At 36.6% G+C, this 18,151-nt stretch overlaps 2 protein-coding genes across 9 annotated transcripts in view; one reads left to right on the top strand and one right to left on the bottom strand.

Annotated features, from left to right (window-relative positions):
• Positions 1–10,274, bottom strand: part of LOC134540296 (probable ATP-dependent RNA helicase DDX5) — a 113,550-nt gene extending 103,276 nt beyond the window's left edge. The window contains exons 1-3 of one of the 4 annotated variants that reach the window (XM_063382965.1): positions 10,013–10,274; positions 5,236–5,475; positions 1,298–1,423 (exon numbers count right to left, since the gene is read on the bottom strand). In XM_063382965.1, the coding sequence (XP_063239035.1) occupies positions 1,298–1,423; positions 5,236–5,375 (266 nt within the window). In that variant the 5' untranslated portion in view covers positions 5,376–5,475; positions 10,013–10,274. Of the gene's footprint in view, positions 1–1,297; positions 1,424–4,182; positions 4,353–5,235; positions 5,476–6,125; positions 6,557–10,012 lie in introns of those variants that run through there. The other 3 variants (XM_063382958.1, XM_063382973.1, XM_063382979.1) reach the window with 3 other exon arrangements.
• The window catches only part of LOC134540340 (RNA-binding region-containing protein 3-like), a 36,404-nt gene continuing 24,889 nt past the window's right edge, over positions 6,637–18,151 (top strand). Inside the window, exon 1 of one of the 5 annotated variants that reach the window (XM_063383012.1) lies at positions 6,637–6,960. In XM_063383012.1, coding sequence (XP_063239082.1) covers positions 6,815–6,960 — 146 coding nt within the window. In that variant the 5' untranslated portion in view covers positions 6,637–6,814. The other 4 variants (XM_063383044.1, XM_063383035.1, XM_063383020.1 and 1 more) reach the window with 4 other exon arrangements.

Here is an 18,151-nt window from a genome sequence, read left to right on the forward strand (position 1 = left end):
AGCCTTTGACAGGGAAGGTGTTATAGGTCTTGTTATAGGTCTTTGCATTTGTCTATCAGTATGATGTGTTATTGTATCATATGTGTACTCTGTATTGAAGGGTTTATTCTGTGTAGTGTTCTATGTGTAAGCAGTCAGTACATATTTTTATGTTAAAATTGAAGAAGTGATTTGTCAAGAGTTAATCTAGAAGAGGGAAGGTGTTGTAGATGTTATCTATGTTAGAGTTGGCAACCCTGTGTAGTGGGTAACAACTGAAGGCGGTATGTCGCCATCACAGTGTGTGTTGTATGTGGTTAGCAAGTGATAAGTAAAGATATGTAGCCTACAAGATTGTGCTGTATAACTAATGCATTCTCTAATGCATTCTCTCAATATAAAAGGGACTAAAACACAGATAAACCAAATCAGCCAATGTCAAAAGTTAAATGCATAGACAGCACAGAAAATTCCATGGAACTGGTCAGAAAAATATCACAGCACAAACATGAGCACAATGTGCTGACAATAAGACCGTTGCAACAAAACAGACGAACAGATAATTTGGACAACATATTGAAAACAGCACAGAGAAATGAGTAGAGTATCCAAGACTCATTGCAAGGCCTGTCTGTGCTTCGCTGTGTTGTCCACAATAACTTATAATTGGGTTCATCTGTTTGTCACTATTAACCAATTGACCATATTTACTAATTTGTTGCAACTTTCTCATCGCCGTCAGCCCACTGTGTTCGTCTGTGCTGTGATCTTGTTCTGACTCATTCCTTCAACTGAATTCTCTGTGCTGTGTGTGCATTTACCTTTAATATTGGCTGATTTGGGCTTGTGTATGGGGTAATTGTTCTGTATCATGCATCCAAGTTTATCCCTTGATCATGAGGTAAATGATGCTTGCTGTGTTGATTTAGTACGTCAAAAGATCCTGGACCTAACAAATATATTACTATACAAACAAATCATCGGTATGTCAGGCCTTGTGAAATTTTATTATTTTAATTCAACTACAATCCTGATTCATAGTTATTTCACAAGGTTTTGTTATATCAAGGATCTTTCAGTGTATTAAATTAAAACAGTGAGCATTGTGTACCACGAGATCAATGTATACAGGATTATGCCACAATGGGAATAACTTGAATATATGACGCACGCTTTTAACTTTTTTGAAAAAATTTCATAAAACACATGGACCATTTTAACTACAATTAATGCTGTAATAACAGAACATTGCAAGTAAAAATTACATCATTAGAACTATTACATTACTAATCTAAGCTTAACTTCTTTTTCCACCCACCTGATTCCATCAAGAACATAACCAGGAAAGTTTCCTTCTTCAAAGTACTGGATAGGACTTGGAATGTCATCGCCTTTGACAGTGACTTCCTGGCTGGCTCGATACTCCATCACCTCATCATATGACCTACACATTTTCCTTAATATTTATCAGTGTCTGCCAAAAACATTTAATGACAATGTATTTTTAGACATTTTAAATAAATAAGAAATTTATAAATGAAAAATGTGCAAAGATAACAAAACGAGGACAAGTCAAGAACAATATAGAGCAACATAGAACACAATTTTATGTAATAAATCAGTATATCCTGAAGAAATGACATTCTAATGACTAGCATCTTTCGCAGCCTCTGCGGGACTATGGCATACCTAGAAATGTGCCAAGTCAGAGCAGCTGCTTATCCTTCAGAAATGAAAAAATAAACAAAACAAAAAATTTTAAACGATACATTTCTGAAAAATTGATAAACAGGTTGGTCATCGGTGTTTAAATAGTAATCAAAAAAATTAATTACAAAAGGAGGTCATTTTAGTATTTTTTATAAAAGGAATAATTGGCTTCACCTGGGCAGAGCTTCAGAAGAAACCACACAATTTGAAAACTTGAACAACCCTGTCTACTGCCCCCTCGGCTTATTACACAGTTTAATTAATGATTTATTACATTGTATCAGATTCAGTACTCTGGTTAGGTTTTCTGGTATTTTTTAAATAACAGCTTTTTATTCCTTTTATGAAGTATTTGTGCATTTGCTAAACAGATTATGATCACACTTTACATAGTTTCATCCTGTTTTTGTGTTACTGATTATTTTCTTGCTTATAAAGACAGTCACTTAAAGTTGTTTTTAAATGTTTGTTCATTTTACAAGCGAGTTACGTTTTTATGTACTTTCATATTTTTTTTAGTATTGATCGGTTTTTTAATTTGTAAATGTCTCAATTTTTTTTTCGTATTTTTTTTTTGCCATGGTTCTTTGCTCAATGAGCTGATGCAATAGTTTGACAGTTGCATAAGAATTAGAGAGAGACAGAGAATTTGGAGTGTGAGAGAAAAGACTCTAGAACCAATGTTATGCTACCTGGGAGGTTTGGAGTGTGACAAACTGCTCATAGTCAGGGGCGTAGCCAGGGGGGTGTTTTAGGGGTTCTAACCCCCCCCCCCCCTATTTTTTTTCTTATCTGAAAGCAGGTTAGCTAAGAGCCTGGGTGTCTTACTGCTATCACCGGCCACTGCACTGGAGGAGAAGAGTAAGCGAGCCCTACCGATTCTCCTTCCCTTCCCCTAACCCTGTCGCGAGCAGAAGCTATAAGGTTGTGATGCCGTGACGGGTCCCAAGCTTTCAAAAATCTTACACCTATTGTATTTAACCAGCACGGTAGTGATGGGCAGAACGGTTCTTTTGACCGAATCAGTTCTTTTGGATCAGTTCCGTGAAATGATTCGTTCATCTCGTTCAATTCGTTCTTTTATTAGGTGTCGTAACTCGTTCATCGTTTAGAGTATTAGGTACGGTACGTGTTTTTGTATTTGAACATTGCTTTCCGTAGCCAGTGAATCACAGTTGCGTATATGAAACAAGATTATTTATATTTTATTACTTTTTAAGTTACAAATATTAATATATAGGCTATTTACACTCCAGTGACAGTAAAGTGTTTACATATAGACCAACACATTTGAGAAAAAAAGACAAAAATTTAATACTACTACTGCGATTCAGTATGAAGAGAAACAAATGAAGTACATTAATTAACCCAAAAATGATAAGTGTGAACATTTGTAGTTACTTTCCTTGTTATTTTTAATTCATACAGTTTTTTTTTAGTTTTTTATTTCCAAATTTGTGTATGTGAATGTGAAAAAGCAATTTTAAACCACTACTTAACAGTTGACATTTTCAGATATAGATACTTTTCATGTTACCCTATTTTATTTGATCAGTTATCGTTTGCTCTTGTGAACATGCGCACGCTGTGATTACTAATTCTTCAGACTCCTGACGTCATGAATCATTTCACGAACGAATCAGACCGGGCGCGTGGCCGGTTCTCTCATCTCGTTCTCTCCGCGTTTTCGTTCTTCCGAATCTTTCAAGGTACCGGGTCTCAAAGAGCCGGTTCTTTACATCGCGAACGAATTGCAAGATTTCGTTCTCTCAAAGATTCGTTCTTTTTGAACGAATCGTTCACAAACGACCCATCACTACAGCACGGTAATTATAAGCAGGTAGTGACTGAGTAACTCTTCAAGCTAAAGCTAATTGTTTCCAGGAATAGGCCAGTTCTGCCGAAACCCAACCAATTTTATTCCTTTTTTTTGTATTATCGATCTTTGAGCATGATTTATGATTTTGAGTGTACGTGGACAAGGCACTTGGATTGATTAAAATATTTTTAATTAATTTCTTACTTCATCACTCAAACAATATTTTTATTAAAAAATTAATAATATATTTACCATTACAATATTTATACTTAAGTACCGAAAACTGCTCAAATAGCACTATATTACACCTTAAAATCCAAATTTTTCCGGGGGAGGACCCCCGGACCCCCCGCCTTAATAAGGGGGATGGGGATTTACAATGCTTCTTAACCCCTCCCCCATACACAAATCCTGGCTACGCTACTGCTCATGGTATCCGAGTGATGTCTGTTCATGAAAAATATTTAAGGATGCTCTGAAGGCAGACGGGTAGTTCTGTTTCCAATTTTTGAAATTAAACTGTATTTTTAGGAGTCAATAAATATAAAACCTGTGTTTTCAGACAAATTATTAGTCATGAAACTCATGGTACAGATTCTTAAAAGCACTCAAAGAACTTGCATCACACCTTTATCTTCATTTCTCCAGCATGTAATGTTATGGTTATCACTTACATTACTCGACAAGAAGACTGTGCGCCAGTCCACACTAATACAGATTCACCCCTGACTAGGCAGGCCCCTTATACACTTTTTTCTTTGGTATCCACGTGTGCCCTGGATATTTGAAGCAGGAACCTAATTCCCCTCACTTTAGTGTAACTACGCCGGCTTTCAAACAATGAGCAATCCCGACCGACTCCAGTTTATCTTTCAAGGCCAATTGTTTTTCCACACAAGTATTTGCTTCATTTTAGTCTTTGGACTGAACTGTTTATATGTTTCAAAAAACTTTCCACAATTGTTTGTATTGTTGCAGTACTTCTACGACAAGTTCTTTCATGCTTCAATAAAACTGCAACAACCTCGACATTACGAGTATTCTTTTGCAGTACGTGCATTTCTTTCCCCGAGTACCTATTTTTAGACTGATGACAAGCTCTCTTGGCATTGTAGCAACAGCATACTCTCTGGCCGTAATACGTGGGGCAGGTAGTGGTATACTCTGAATCCTCCCAATTAACATGTGCATGTCAACTCAACATTTCCAGCTAGACACCTGGGCCCAATGAGCCAGAACTCCAACCCACTGACATGTGGCTGCTCTCCCAAGCTGGAGCCGGACATTCACCAACTTTCAGACTTGTTCTGGCAGCAACAACTAATAAGAATTTTTAAATACACACCTCTCCTTAACAAAGGAAATAAAATATAAATTTAGGATTCCTTTTCAAATAGGTAGTTCTTTAAAGGTGCTGTTATTGGATAATAAGACAAATAATAACAAAAGTGAAAGGTTAGTTAGATTAGTTCAGCTACATTAATATACATTCTAAACAAAATGTATTCATTAATATCTAATCCATAATTAATTTAGCTGATTAAACATATGTAAAAATTTAGTTATTGTTTGCCTAATCACCCAGAAACCACACTTGTACAGAATTACCTTCAAGTGTACAAGACCACAAGTCTTGAATATGCCATTTAAAAACCACCAAACCACTAGCACAATTTTAACACAGGTTCTTACAAATAGATACAATAGCAGCGTTACAGAGGACTCACCTGTTCATGACATTTTGATGTGGAACATAGAAGTTCTTGGCAAAGGGCTGCAACGTCTCTAGGTCCCAGTGGGGCTTGCGCAGTTGAGAACCAGCAGACCGCCCCATGCCCCCGCCACCTCGACCGCCCCTAAAGCCCATACCCCGGAAACCCCCGTCGCCTCTGGCAACACCACGGAAGCCTCCACCACCGCCCCTGCGGTCATCTCGGAAACCACCTCGCCTCTCCCGGTCACCGTACCTGCACACAAGTCTGGGGCCTTCACACATACGTTCTAATCGTTGAGAAAAGCACAACATAACCAAATATATATTAAGTATGTATTATTAATGTAAATCTAACCTAACTACCCTTTAACTTTAGTTATTAATTGCCTTATTTCTCAGAAACCGTATAATCTTCAGAATCACACAATATTTCTTTCTCAAACATGTAAAAATTATATTTCCAAAGGGTTATCAATAAGGACTCACACATACACCATCGATAAAAATTGCAATGTTTTCTGGTAGAAAAATGTAATTACTACACATGAAGGTAGCAAGATCGCTCAAGCTATCACGCAATTAAATTTTAACAAATTTTTAGTACTTCACTGTGCTTTATACTTCCACGGCCAACCATTTACTTTTTCTGTTTAATGACGGCTACTAATTATTTCATCGAAATGTCCATAAGCGATTGAGAACATTCAACTGAATCATTAACATAACTAAATTTATCATAAAAAATGTAATATGATTGCCGTAATTCCGCTTTTCTTGTACATTTTCCTGCTCCCAAATAGTCAGTTCCTTTAAATATATAATGTTATGAATATAAAGTATACAAACATAATTAAAAACTTAACTAAAATTAATTACTTCCTTATATTATATTAACATACTTACATAGTCTCCCACACCTTTCGAGAACAAGACTAGCCGGCTACCTAAACGTCAATAATTGATTTATGAAAGGTAGAGAAATTTTAATGAAAAAAATACTGTAACTCTAAAACAATAATTATACAAGACAAAAATCAAACAGATAGTAAAACATGGTTAAATACTAAAATTGCAAAATCTCTACTGATTATCTTTTAAACATTTACTCCGCTAACACAACTTCCAAAACCAAAAGGCCGGTTCGAAATAGAGAACGCCTCGAGGAAATACGTCATTATTAACTTCCGGTTGGCTGCTATTTTGAAAAACAAAATAATATATATTCTCTGTTTCGACTAATGGATACTATTTTAATTTATAGTGAAAGTGTTAAGTAATTTCAAGAAATTGTTGTGCAATAATTTTATTTAATAGTAGTGTTTTATTTAATTTTTATAAAAAAAACTTTATTTAAAAAAAATTAATTTATGTCTGCTGTAGTAGCGCAGGCCAACTAGTAAACATTTCATTTTAATGTTTTCTGCTGTCTGTTAAATGTAAACAGTAGTGCATTAATGGTGCATCGTAAACGATCGTTTGAATCGCATTTTTTTTATTTGTTGGTTACATCTTTCGAATTATTTTACTGCACGTGCTACAATTTCACATAAAAAAAAGTGTTAATCCGTTAAAATATTTTCAATGATTATAAAATGATCACAAGTGACACACTTTTGATTCGGCACTTACCACCAGATTTTACAGACGATGAGAAAGAAGAACTGCTTAAACATTTTGGGGCAGTTCAGGTGAAGTGCTTTAAAGGCAAGGTTAAGAAAAACAACGTTGCTTTTGCCAGGTGTGTAGTTAAATATTAGTTCAGGATTCCGTATGTCACAGGTACACACAACAGCGTGACATGTTAGATTTATATTGAAGGTCCTGTTTAAACGGGAATGATATCGGATGTGCTACTATGTGCTGATTCCAATTTTGAAATTTTATTGGCCTACGTAACGTCACTGCGGCCTGTGGGGCCTGTACGTGCTATGACGCTGTCGGGTGCGATTGCCAGCATTTATCTTGGGGTCTGCAGACTACAAACAAGTAACGGTAAATGAAAGTAGTTAATATGACAGCGTGTTGCAGTTGTAGGGAAATATTAATTGAGAAAGCATATAATTTTTTTTACTATTCAGTTAAAGTAGTGTTTTGAATCATGTATTCATAGAATATTTAGGTTACGCTAGCGACGTAAAAATACTTTGAAATATTGTGGATGGTAGGTTCGGTTAGTATAGCGACATTAAAAATACTGTGAAATCGGGATTCTTTAGGTTTGAAGTGTCGTGAGGCAGGAGACCACCTCAGTCAATCTCACTTTCAGCGCCGAGACAATACACAATAAAAATAAAGGGGCTCTTGTGGTAGAGCCATACAGAGAGAATCTGGCTAGTAATTAATGTTACAAAAATTGACTGTAATAGACAGTGGCGTAGCCAGGATTTGTGTATGGGGGGTGTTAAGAAGCATGGCCCCCCCGTATTAAAGCGGGGGGTCGGGGGGTCCTCCCCCGGAAAAATTTGGATTTTAAGGTATAAAATAGTGCTATTTTAACAGTTTTAGGTTCTTAAATTTAAATATTGTAATGGTAAAAATTTTATTAATTTTAATATGAAATTTTTTTGAGTGATGAATAAGAAATTAATCAGGCTAAATATTTGGTGCTAAGGGGGGGGGGGGGGGGGGGTTTGGGTAAATATTTACTTGGGCGGTATTTCCGAAAACAAATGTTGAAAATCCGAAAATACCTTTATTTTATGCTCTTCAACTTCCTCTTTTCATTAAAATCGGCGGAGATTAGAAATTCCAAATACTTTAGGAGATATCGAATTTTTAAATTTCTTCATATGTAGTTGAGCGGTATTTGCGAAAAAAAATGTTAAAAATCCGAAAATACCTTTATTATATGCTCTTCAAATTCCTCTTTTCATTAAAAGCGCCGGAGATTAGAAATTCCAAATACTTTAGGAGATATCGAATTTTTAAATTTCTTCATATGTAGTTGAGCGGTATTTGCGAAAAAAAATGTTAAAAATCCGAAAATACCTTTATTATATGCTCTTCAAATTCCTCTTTTCATTAAAAGCGGCGGAGATTATAAATTCCAAATACTTTAGGAGATATCGAATTTTTAAATTTCAGCACAAAATCAGCGCATTCCTGTGGCATGCGTGCACCATTGTTTCTTGGGTAAATATTTACTTGGGCGGTATTTCCGAAAAAAAATGTTAAAAATCTGAAAATACCTTTATTTTATGCTCTTCAACTTCCTCTTTTCATTAAAAGTGGCGGAGGTAAGAAATTCCTAATACGTTAGGAGATATCGAATTTTTAAATTTCATCATTAGAGTTGAGCGGTATTTGCAAAAAAAAAAATGTTAAAAATCCGAAAATACATTTATGATATGCTCTTCAACTTCCTCTTTTCATTAAAAGCGGCGGAGATAAGAAATTCCAAATACTTTAGGAGATATCGAATTTTTTAATTTTGCAATACAAGACCTGTGGAACCATTCCAGCGGCGCCATTTTTGTTATTTTGCCGTGTGTTCGTGAGACGTGAATACGTGAATCGTGAATGCGTAATTAATAAAATGGTTGATTAGGTCAGGTCAGTTACATTATTAATACTTTCAAACTAAGCCGACATTAAAAATTATTTTGTGAATTAATTTTAATGGCTGTTTAGTTTTAAAATATTTATAATGTAACTGACCTGACCAAACAAACCCGGACAAAGGGTGAACAGTAAACTAAAATGGTCGATTATGTCAGGTCAGTTACATTATAAATACTTTCAAACTAAGGTGATATTAAAAATAATGTGAATTAATTTTAATTATTCCTTAGTTTTAAATTATTTATAATGTAACTGACCTTACATAACAAACCCGTAACAAAGGATGTACAGTAACAACTGAGGTAAATTTTTTTGTTACTTATTACTTGCGCAACAATATCAAAATAACAAATAAGACTTTAAAATTAGAAACGTTAAAAACTCACCTAAGTTGGAGGCGGTAATTAAACACCGTTTTAAACAATAATTGAACTAAATAATCACGTATTAGTTAATTTGAATTCTGGCCTATCACGAACAATCACGTGACATCATTATCCAATAAAAAAAAATACTCGTACGTAAACAATAGGGATGGGAAATATAGTTCTTTGGAAAGAACTAGTTCGTTCGGAACTAGTCACTTCAAAGACTATTTCTTTAGGAACCGTTCTATTGAACTACATCGGTCGCGGACTGTATCGCGGTTTCCAAAATATTCCATACCTACATGACACCAACACAATCGTTACAGACTTTTTGTTTTATGGGCATTTCTTTTTCTATAAATAAAAGAGGCACACAGTAATCCGATGCTTGTAAACAATATCTCCCATTACAAATGAACGACTATCATATTGTTTTTCTTTCACACAATTCTTACATTTTTGAATGTGTATTAATTTATTTTCTGCAAGTAATGTGCTTATTTTCACATGTGTACAAAACAAAATAATGGTATAGTGTTTTCTCATCTGTGACAACCTAAGCTGATTTTTTTCGTATTGGGTAAGTTTTATTATGTTTCTTTAAATTTTAGTGTAGTTTTTTAATGTGTGGTCTATGTGTAATTAAAGTTTAATTTCAGATTGTATAGGCTATCTGAAATTTTCACGTAATTACACTTATTTACGTGACACGTTTTTTAATGCCAAAATGTAATGTTAATGTCTAAAGAATATTAGATAAAAATTAAGAGTTCACGATCGTCAAACGATACATCATTGCGCAAGAAAGAACGAAACGAAAAAAATGACCGACAGCCTAACTACGCAATTAAATAAACTTACTGTGTGAACTATCTATGTCTTTGAACTATCTAGTTCAGTGTGTATATGTACTCCCTTTCTCTTCGGTCTTCGTAGTTCAGATCAGGGGGCCGATTCTTGACGCTACCGGAATAATTCCGCTACCGGATTAATCCGCGAGTTTCATTCCGGTAGAGAGTAAAAAACCAATTCTTGAAATTGTTGTAGTAGCTACCGGAATCAACATTGTCGGGTCAACGAAAAGTCTTTACGGAAGTGTGGCAACGTTGCTTTAACTGTTGACGTCACTGGTAGAAGGCCAATCACAATGAGGAAAGGTAAATTTCCCGTGGAAGTGGATGAATACTGAATGTTTTGTTTTGTTTACTCTTTGCAAATATCCTCGTGTTGGTGTAAGGGTGTAGGTTGAAGATCTACATATCAAATTGAAATGAGCTGTAAAGTTACGGCCGAACAACGGGAAATTTTATCATTCATGGAAAAAAATGATTCTTTGTCCAGAGGAAAATTTAATCCTGAATTTACCAAGAAACGTGCTGATAGTTTGTGGCAAGAATTTTATTAAAATTTACAATTCTTATCCCTTAAAAGTACTCGTTTTTTAGTTTATTGTTTCTGCTTACTTGATAGAATTTAAAATTCTTATCACTTAAAAGAAATCGTTTCTTAGTTTGTTTCTGCTTATTTTGCCGCAACTTTTTATGTTAGTGTAAAATTTGAGGTGACAATAAATTTTATGCGGTGTTTCTTGATTCAGCAAACAATTGTCAATGTGTACATTAAGATTTTTATAACTGCAAGTCAATACAAAATTATAACATTTTATGAACATCATCTGGCAATTATCTCATGGTGCGGGGGGAAATGGGTAAAAGTTCCGTATTGCGTATCCAAGTTAACCTGTGATCCTGTTGGCATGATCCTGTACACCTGATCCTGTGGTACATAATGCTTATTTTTTTAGCAGTGGGCAGGCGCGTAGCGCCGACGCATTTCGCGCGACAGCGCGAAATCTGAAGTTATTCCAACTGATAAGAAAGATAAGCATCATAGAACACAGGATCAGGTGTACAGGATTATGCCATTAGAATCAAAGGTATATCTAGATACACCTGGATAAGCAAAACGGAACTTTTACCAAAGTTTGTAATTGTTTGGTGTAGGGGCTTCTTGAAAACAATCTTATGAATTTATCAACAATCTTTCAACTATATCTCCTTCCATCATTTATTTAATAATACTTGTGTGGGTTTTCATCGGTGTGTGTTGTTTTCAATCATATTATTTGCGTGGTAGGAATGTTGGCTCTGTTTGCAAGATAGGGAAGGGTAAATAGGATAACCTTTATTTTCACAATCACTTATCACTCTGGGAAATTCATATATAAATGGACTCATTTCGAGTACTTTTCAATTATTCCGGGATGGATGTACTTTTAACGAATACATGTGCATAATCTAACTACCACTATAGTTTTGTTCCATCAAAACATGACAATTGCAATATTTGGTGTCAAAAACGAATTACGTAATATGGAAACTACGTTACCGGTATTGTATTTATCACAATACACGTCAAATAAGCCACAAATTTATACACAGGAAAAATTTCAATGTTTTTTATGCTAAGTAGGTACAATATTAAGTACTTAATGGAAGATGGTAAATATAACTTTCGTAACGTAATATTTAAATACCTGCCATTGAAAATCACACAAACAAAAATGTAATACTTAAAACATTAAATATTAGTTAAATTGTTACAAAAGTTTTCTCGCCACGCACACACGAATTTTGAAGGTTGAAAGCATCACATGGCGTATTTTTATCTGAATAATCACATAACATAATGAGACGAATAAGTTATTTCTGGTTTTAAATGAAGTATTATTAAATAAGTATATAAACACACGCATTATTAAACAAGATTTAAATGTAGCTAACCTAAACTAACCAAACATACAAACGATTTAAAAAAATTTCAGAACCATACCAGAGACTCCATTTTGGACAAATCATGGTTTCAAATAACAAACAACGTTTAAATCTCTACCGGAATTGTGATTCCGCCAGCTCACGAGGTGGCGGAATAATTCCGGTAGTTTGTGACGTAATTCCGATACATAATTCCGCTAGCGAGTGTTCAAGAATAGGGTTTAGCAAATCTCTGGTGGAATCAAGTAATTCCGCTAGCGGAATTCTTCCAGCAGCGTCAAGAATAGGGCCCCAGTACTTGGAACTGACGAACGACGAAGCGATGGGGAAATATAGTAAAAAAGGGGGGGGGGGAAAGAGACCAAATAAAGAACAAACGTAAGAGAGGGAAGAAAGCAAGAAAGAAAGACGTGGCATATTGTTTGACAATGTTTTTTTGGTCGGGTAGGGGGGGGGGGGGGAACTTTCGCGCATGCGCAGTAAGGACCAAGCAGAGTAGGAGACGAGAAACACGCAAAGAACGAAAGAACGATTGTTTTTGGTAATAGCGAACTAGTCACCTAGGGATCTTTCGCGCATGCGCAGTAAGGACCATACAGAGTAGAAGAGGAGAAACACGCAAAGAACGAAAGAACGATTGTTTTTGGTAACAGCGAACTAGTCACCTAGTTCGCTCGTCAGAACAGTTCAAAATGAACTGGTAGTTCGCGAACTACCCATCCCTAGTAAACAAGAAACAATGGTCCACGCACGCCACAGGAATGCGCTGGTTTTGTGCTGAAATTTAAAAATTCGATATCTCCTAAAGTATTTGGAATTTCTAATCTCCGCCGCTTTTAATGAAAAGAGGAAGTTGAAGAGCATATAATAAAGGTATTTTCAGATGTTTAGCATTTTTTTTTGGCATATACCGCGACTCTACATATGATGAAATTAAAAAATTCGATATCTCCTAAAGTATTTGGAATTTCTAATCTCCGCCGCTTTTAATGAAAAGAGGAAGTTGAAGAGCATTATATAAAGGTATTTTCGGATTTTTAACATTTTTTTCCGGAAATACCGCCCAAGTAAATATTTATCCAAATGTATATTTACTAATAAACTATTCAAACAAATAACAATAATATAAAGTAGCTATATAATAAGTTTATAGGAAGCAACAAGGCGTTTGCAAATTCAACAAATAATTACAAATTAATTAAGCATGATAATTAACAATCATCAATAGAAAATACGTTTTGAAACTAGCACAGATAAAAGTGGCAATAGAGACAGTCAACTAGAATCAAAGAAAAAGTGCCTTATAAACCAATGCATATAATACAAACGTTATATTATAAGTACATTAAAAACAACTAGAAAATGTGCCTTCAAAAAAAATAACAAAACTTACGTGCTGCCTGTCCAGGGCTTGTTGGTACGTCGATAAAAGAACTGTAAGGCTATACCCCGCTATGATGTTGCCCACACACTGTCAAAAGCGCGTGACCAATCAAACTATCTAGAGGCACGGAAATCCGCAGCTTTTGCTTTATTAAAGTTACCAAACGGTCCAAATCGGCAGCGTTTCGTTCCACTTCATGCCTCTGTAATTCTGTACTTTCGCTAGTTGATGTGGCTGGAAGCTGTACATCTAATACTTTAGATATTTTGTCTGCTACAGCTGATGATACCGCTTGTACTCTACGTTTCCCATATTTTTCTTTTGCATGTTGTGGTACAGCATGCAGTTTTATTGGTGACTGTTGCAAATATTCCAAACTTTTGTCAAGTAAGCTACAGATTTCTTCTTTTGATGCTTGAATCTCTAAACCCTCTGCAACGTCACTTTCAGATGATTCTGAAGATACCTGTGCACCTACTTCTTGAATATTATACAACCTATTCCTACATGAAGAACATAATTGTTTACCAGGAATTAAATTAAGTCCCATGTCTGCTGCTTTTCTGTAGCACTGTAAAGTGATTGTGCGCAAAGAACACTTAACTGGAACACTATGCACTTTCATAGGATCACAACATAATGTCTGAAACATTTCATACTTCTTAATATAAAACAATTTGTGATGAAAACATATGGTGTGAAGATTATGTTTAAAAATACCTGTTTTCAGCACAAGAAGACTTTGAATATCTTTGGAAAGTGATTCCAATCTTTTGATTCCCTTTGTTTTAATATAACACTCTTTATGGCATTCTTCATCATGCATATCATTCCCAACAGAACAGAATTCTAGATTTTATTAGTACTGGTAGCCATGTAGTACTCATCCAACTTATAATGAACTAAGACTTTCCACTAACATTATACACAGGCAGCACATTAAGACTGGCCTACACAGTGTAGTCTGCATGGTGGCAGACACACGCCTTATCTCTGACGACCCCCCCCCCCCCTGTTATCTTTATTGCTTTGCTTTCCTCCCCTCTGTGTCCCTCTGGTCATGGGCCACTATACTGCATTTGCTGTGACAGCCCAGATATTAGGCCTATCTCTCAACTGCCTCTGAGGTAGCAGGAAAAAAAAAAACAATGCCAAGGGGAACAGAGCAAGTATCAAAGAACCCCTCTCTTATAGCTAGCAGGCAGACTCCATGCAGAAATGACATATGTACAGTCACATGACATGGCTCTGCAGATAACACAGGAAGATACACAGGGAAGGTAATTAGAGGCTTTGAAATTTGCACAAAATCCTTGTGTAATATGCGGAAAATATGGGACATACACAACCCTTATATTCGTTCCTCTTTGCTTCCATCTTCTGGCTGCCTTTTGTTAGGGCCCCATTTACATCACCAAGTCATTTTCATTTTGTTTTTCAACACTCCAGCAGAAAGCCACTATTTTTTTTAATGTATCTTATAGAAAATTTCCTCTTCTTTCACATAGTACCAAGCTCATTTTTTTGTGTGGTCTGCCTTTTTAGATACAGTCTATTTTGTAATAAAGGATGCAGATGATACATGAAACATCAGTCATGTTAATAATTCTGTTATAACTTACAAACCATTCTAGATATAGCAATTTGGTGGAATTTTACATAAGGAAAAGTATTCTTATTCTGAAATACATATTGGTATTACAGTGAAATACAAAGCAAGGAAACACAGATACTGACCAATTTATGCTGTCATTACAACCTGTTTTAGGCCAAAAATGGTCACAAGGGAACCTTCGATTTCTCAGGAAATATTTGAGATAAAAATCTAAAATTTTGGATTTTAAGTGGCCTTTTGTCACCTAACAATTGAACCAATTTTTATTAAAATCAAAAAAAAACATGGGTTACATGCCCTGGATGAACTGACATGGAATGACCCTTTTATGCTATCCATTTTTTTTGTAAACACGGCTCTAGATGGCGCTGTAACTGTGTAATAAAACTTAATTGGGCTCAGTGGCGAGGCGTGAGGTTTACATGAGGGGAAGCAACAACTCCGTTCACCCCAATACATGGCCCGGGGGGGGGGGGGGGTTCGGGGGGCCCTCCCCCAAGAAAATATGAATTTCAAGGTACAATAGGGTGCGATTTAAGTAGTTTTCTTAACTGAACATTGACTATTCCACAGGTAGAAAAAATTGACTTTTTTTTTTTAAATTATAAATTATTTTTGAAAAATAATAATGTTTGACTTACATTATTCTGATAGTAAAATACCTACTCTACATTATTTATATACTAAGTGGGAGTGTAGTATCATCGATATCTGGTACAAAATATATAAACAGACAACACATGGCAAAGCAAGTACTTAAAATAAAGAGAAGAACCTCATAAAAATGTACTAGAATAGTAAAAATTAAATCTTGGTATTCTTCGTATCAACACAAAAGAAATTATCTTCATACGTGATCAGAAACTCTTTTAACTGGTACGTGTACCAAGAAACTGGCACGTCAATCATTCCTGAAACGCCACCTCGCCACCTGCCGTACCGAACTGTAGCGGACATAGCCGAAGCAGTCGGTGGAAGAATTCCACCGTCTGCTTCGCCCAAGTTCGCTTCAGTTCGGCAAGAAAGCGTTACCTTCGTAGCTTCTACCACGTGTTTTTACAGCCAATCCCCTCCTCGAACCTTTGTACCATGCCACCCCCCTTCCTAAAGGAAACTACTGCGGCAGCCTTCCTGCTGAAAGCGGTCCTACCTGCGCTTCTAAACCTAGCAACGCTTCTAAAACAGCATGTTTTGTGTGTCAACGAGTTCTTTTCTTATAGCGCACAGTATTGGGTCTCAAGAAGATAGTGTAAAAAATACATACACCTAACTGCACAAGCCAAAGTAAAATACTATTATGAATAAAATATTTATTTAAAAAATACAATGTCTGGGAACTGCCTGGGCAAGCACTGCTTGCCTTGCTTGCCCTGACGAGGCGCCACTGATTGGGCTATCCCTTACAAACCCAGTTCTTCCCACACAACATTATTAAATCGTAACATTTTGGTGTCAGAAGTGGGATAGTCCTAATTAAATAATTTACAAATAGTTAATAGAGATGATTTAAAAAAATAGAATTTATATTTTTAATATTAAAATTAGTGTTATGAACTGTAGTTAGTTTTGACTGTAGTGTACTAAAGTTAGTGTTAGTTTCGAGTAGGAATTTAGATTAGCTTGTAGGTGAAATTATAGCATAGTATAGGACAGTAGTGATAGTGACAGATTAATAGTGCATGTTGACAAGAAAGATGGCTGCTGACGAACTTAAGAATGTATTGGCATTCTTGACTGAAATGAAGAGTAACCAGGAGAAAATGGAGAGTGTGCTGGATGAAATGAAGAAGGGCCAGGAAGACATGAATCATAAAATGGAGAATTGCCAAGAAGAGATGAAGAATAAAACTGATAACTGTGAAGAAGAGATTAAGAATGCCATGAAAACTGAGATCAGAGACATGGAGAAGAACCAAGAGGAGATGAAGAGGGGTCAGGAAGATTTGCGTAATGAACTTGTGGCTGCTGAAGAAGATTGATGAAACAAGCATCCAATTCAAAGTTAAAGTACAGTGCTTGGAGCAACAGGTAGCTCAACTCGAACAGGTCACCGAACAGCTAGTAGCAGCTGTAACTGAAGAGTGCCATCGGTTGATCAAGGAAGCTACATCTGCTATGAAACGGAGTAGCCTTTCTGGAGACGTGAAGGTGGAAGGCACAACTGGTCACCCAAAATTCAAGCCACCCACCTTCGATGGCCAATCGTCGTGGACTGCCTACAGGTGACAGTTCGAGGCAGCTGCTGAAGTGAATGGCAGGGGCGAGGAAGAGAAGGCTTCAGCACTTGTCCTAGCCCTGAGAGGATCTCCACTCGAGCTGCTACATACCATACTGGTTCTAGACAAGAAAGACTATGGAATAATAGTAGAAGTTCTTGAGCTAAGGTATCGCGACCGACACATAGGCGAGGTGTATATAACAGCCCTGAAAAAGCTTCAACAGAGATCTTCTGAAACCCTCCAAGAATTTGAAGCCAACATCAAGCGACTCGTGCACCTCACCTGCCCAGAAGTACCAACTGAGTTCCGCTAGCAGTTAACCACTAGTGCTTTTATAGACGGACTCAGAGATGCGGAGGTTCAACAAACTCTTCGTTTGGCCCGCCACAAAAAAATCAGCGATGCTCTTTTTCACGCCCTGGAAATTGAAGGTGCCTGCATTGCCTCAAGAAACATGAGTATCAGAGCGAGACAGACCGCTCGAATACTAACGAAGGGTTTATACTCGGGACACTAAAGAAACTGTTGAATTGATCGCAGTTTCAGAGAACTGGGACACATCCGGCGTGAGTGTTGAATCATAGTAGGAAATTAAAGAGAGAAGAACAATGCTGTGAGGCAGCGATCGAATAAGAGAAGAATCAACTGGTCCAACGAAGAATAGGTTGCCCACGATGTTTCGCATGTCGAGAAAGAGGTTTATGTCCAGCATGACTGCCCGAATCGTGTGAGGAAACTGAAGGACGATGACATCCTGCCGGTTAAAGAAACAGGCAGTCACCTACGGTGATCTGCTTCTGCTTACCGACAAGTGCATGTTCGCTGGAGACGCCCGGAACTGGAACATGCTCAGCGGGGTTGCCTAATGGAATGGGAAGCGTCACAGCAGCAGTTGCGAAAGAGCAAGACCCATAGTAATCGCGAAGCTGGCCTATGGTCACGAAGAGTCGGAGGACAGCCGCGATGTTACATGTGTTAGGAAGTGGACTATATCCAGTATACCTGTCC

Source organism: Bacillus rossius, chromosome 1, assembly GCF_032445375.1.
Source record: "Bacillus rossius redtenbacheri isolate Brsri chromosome 1, Brsri_v3, whole genome shotgun sequence".
In the NCBI taxonomy this organism is placed as follows: domain Eukaryota; kingdom Metazoa; phylum Arthropoda; class Insecta; order Phasmatodea; family Bacillidae; genus Bacillus; species Bacillus rossius.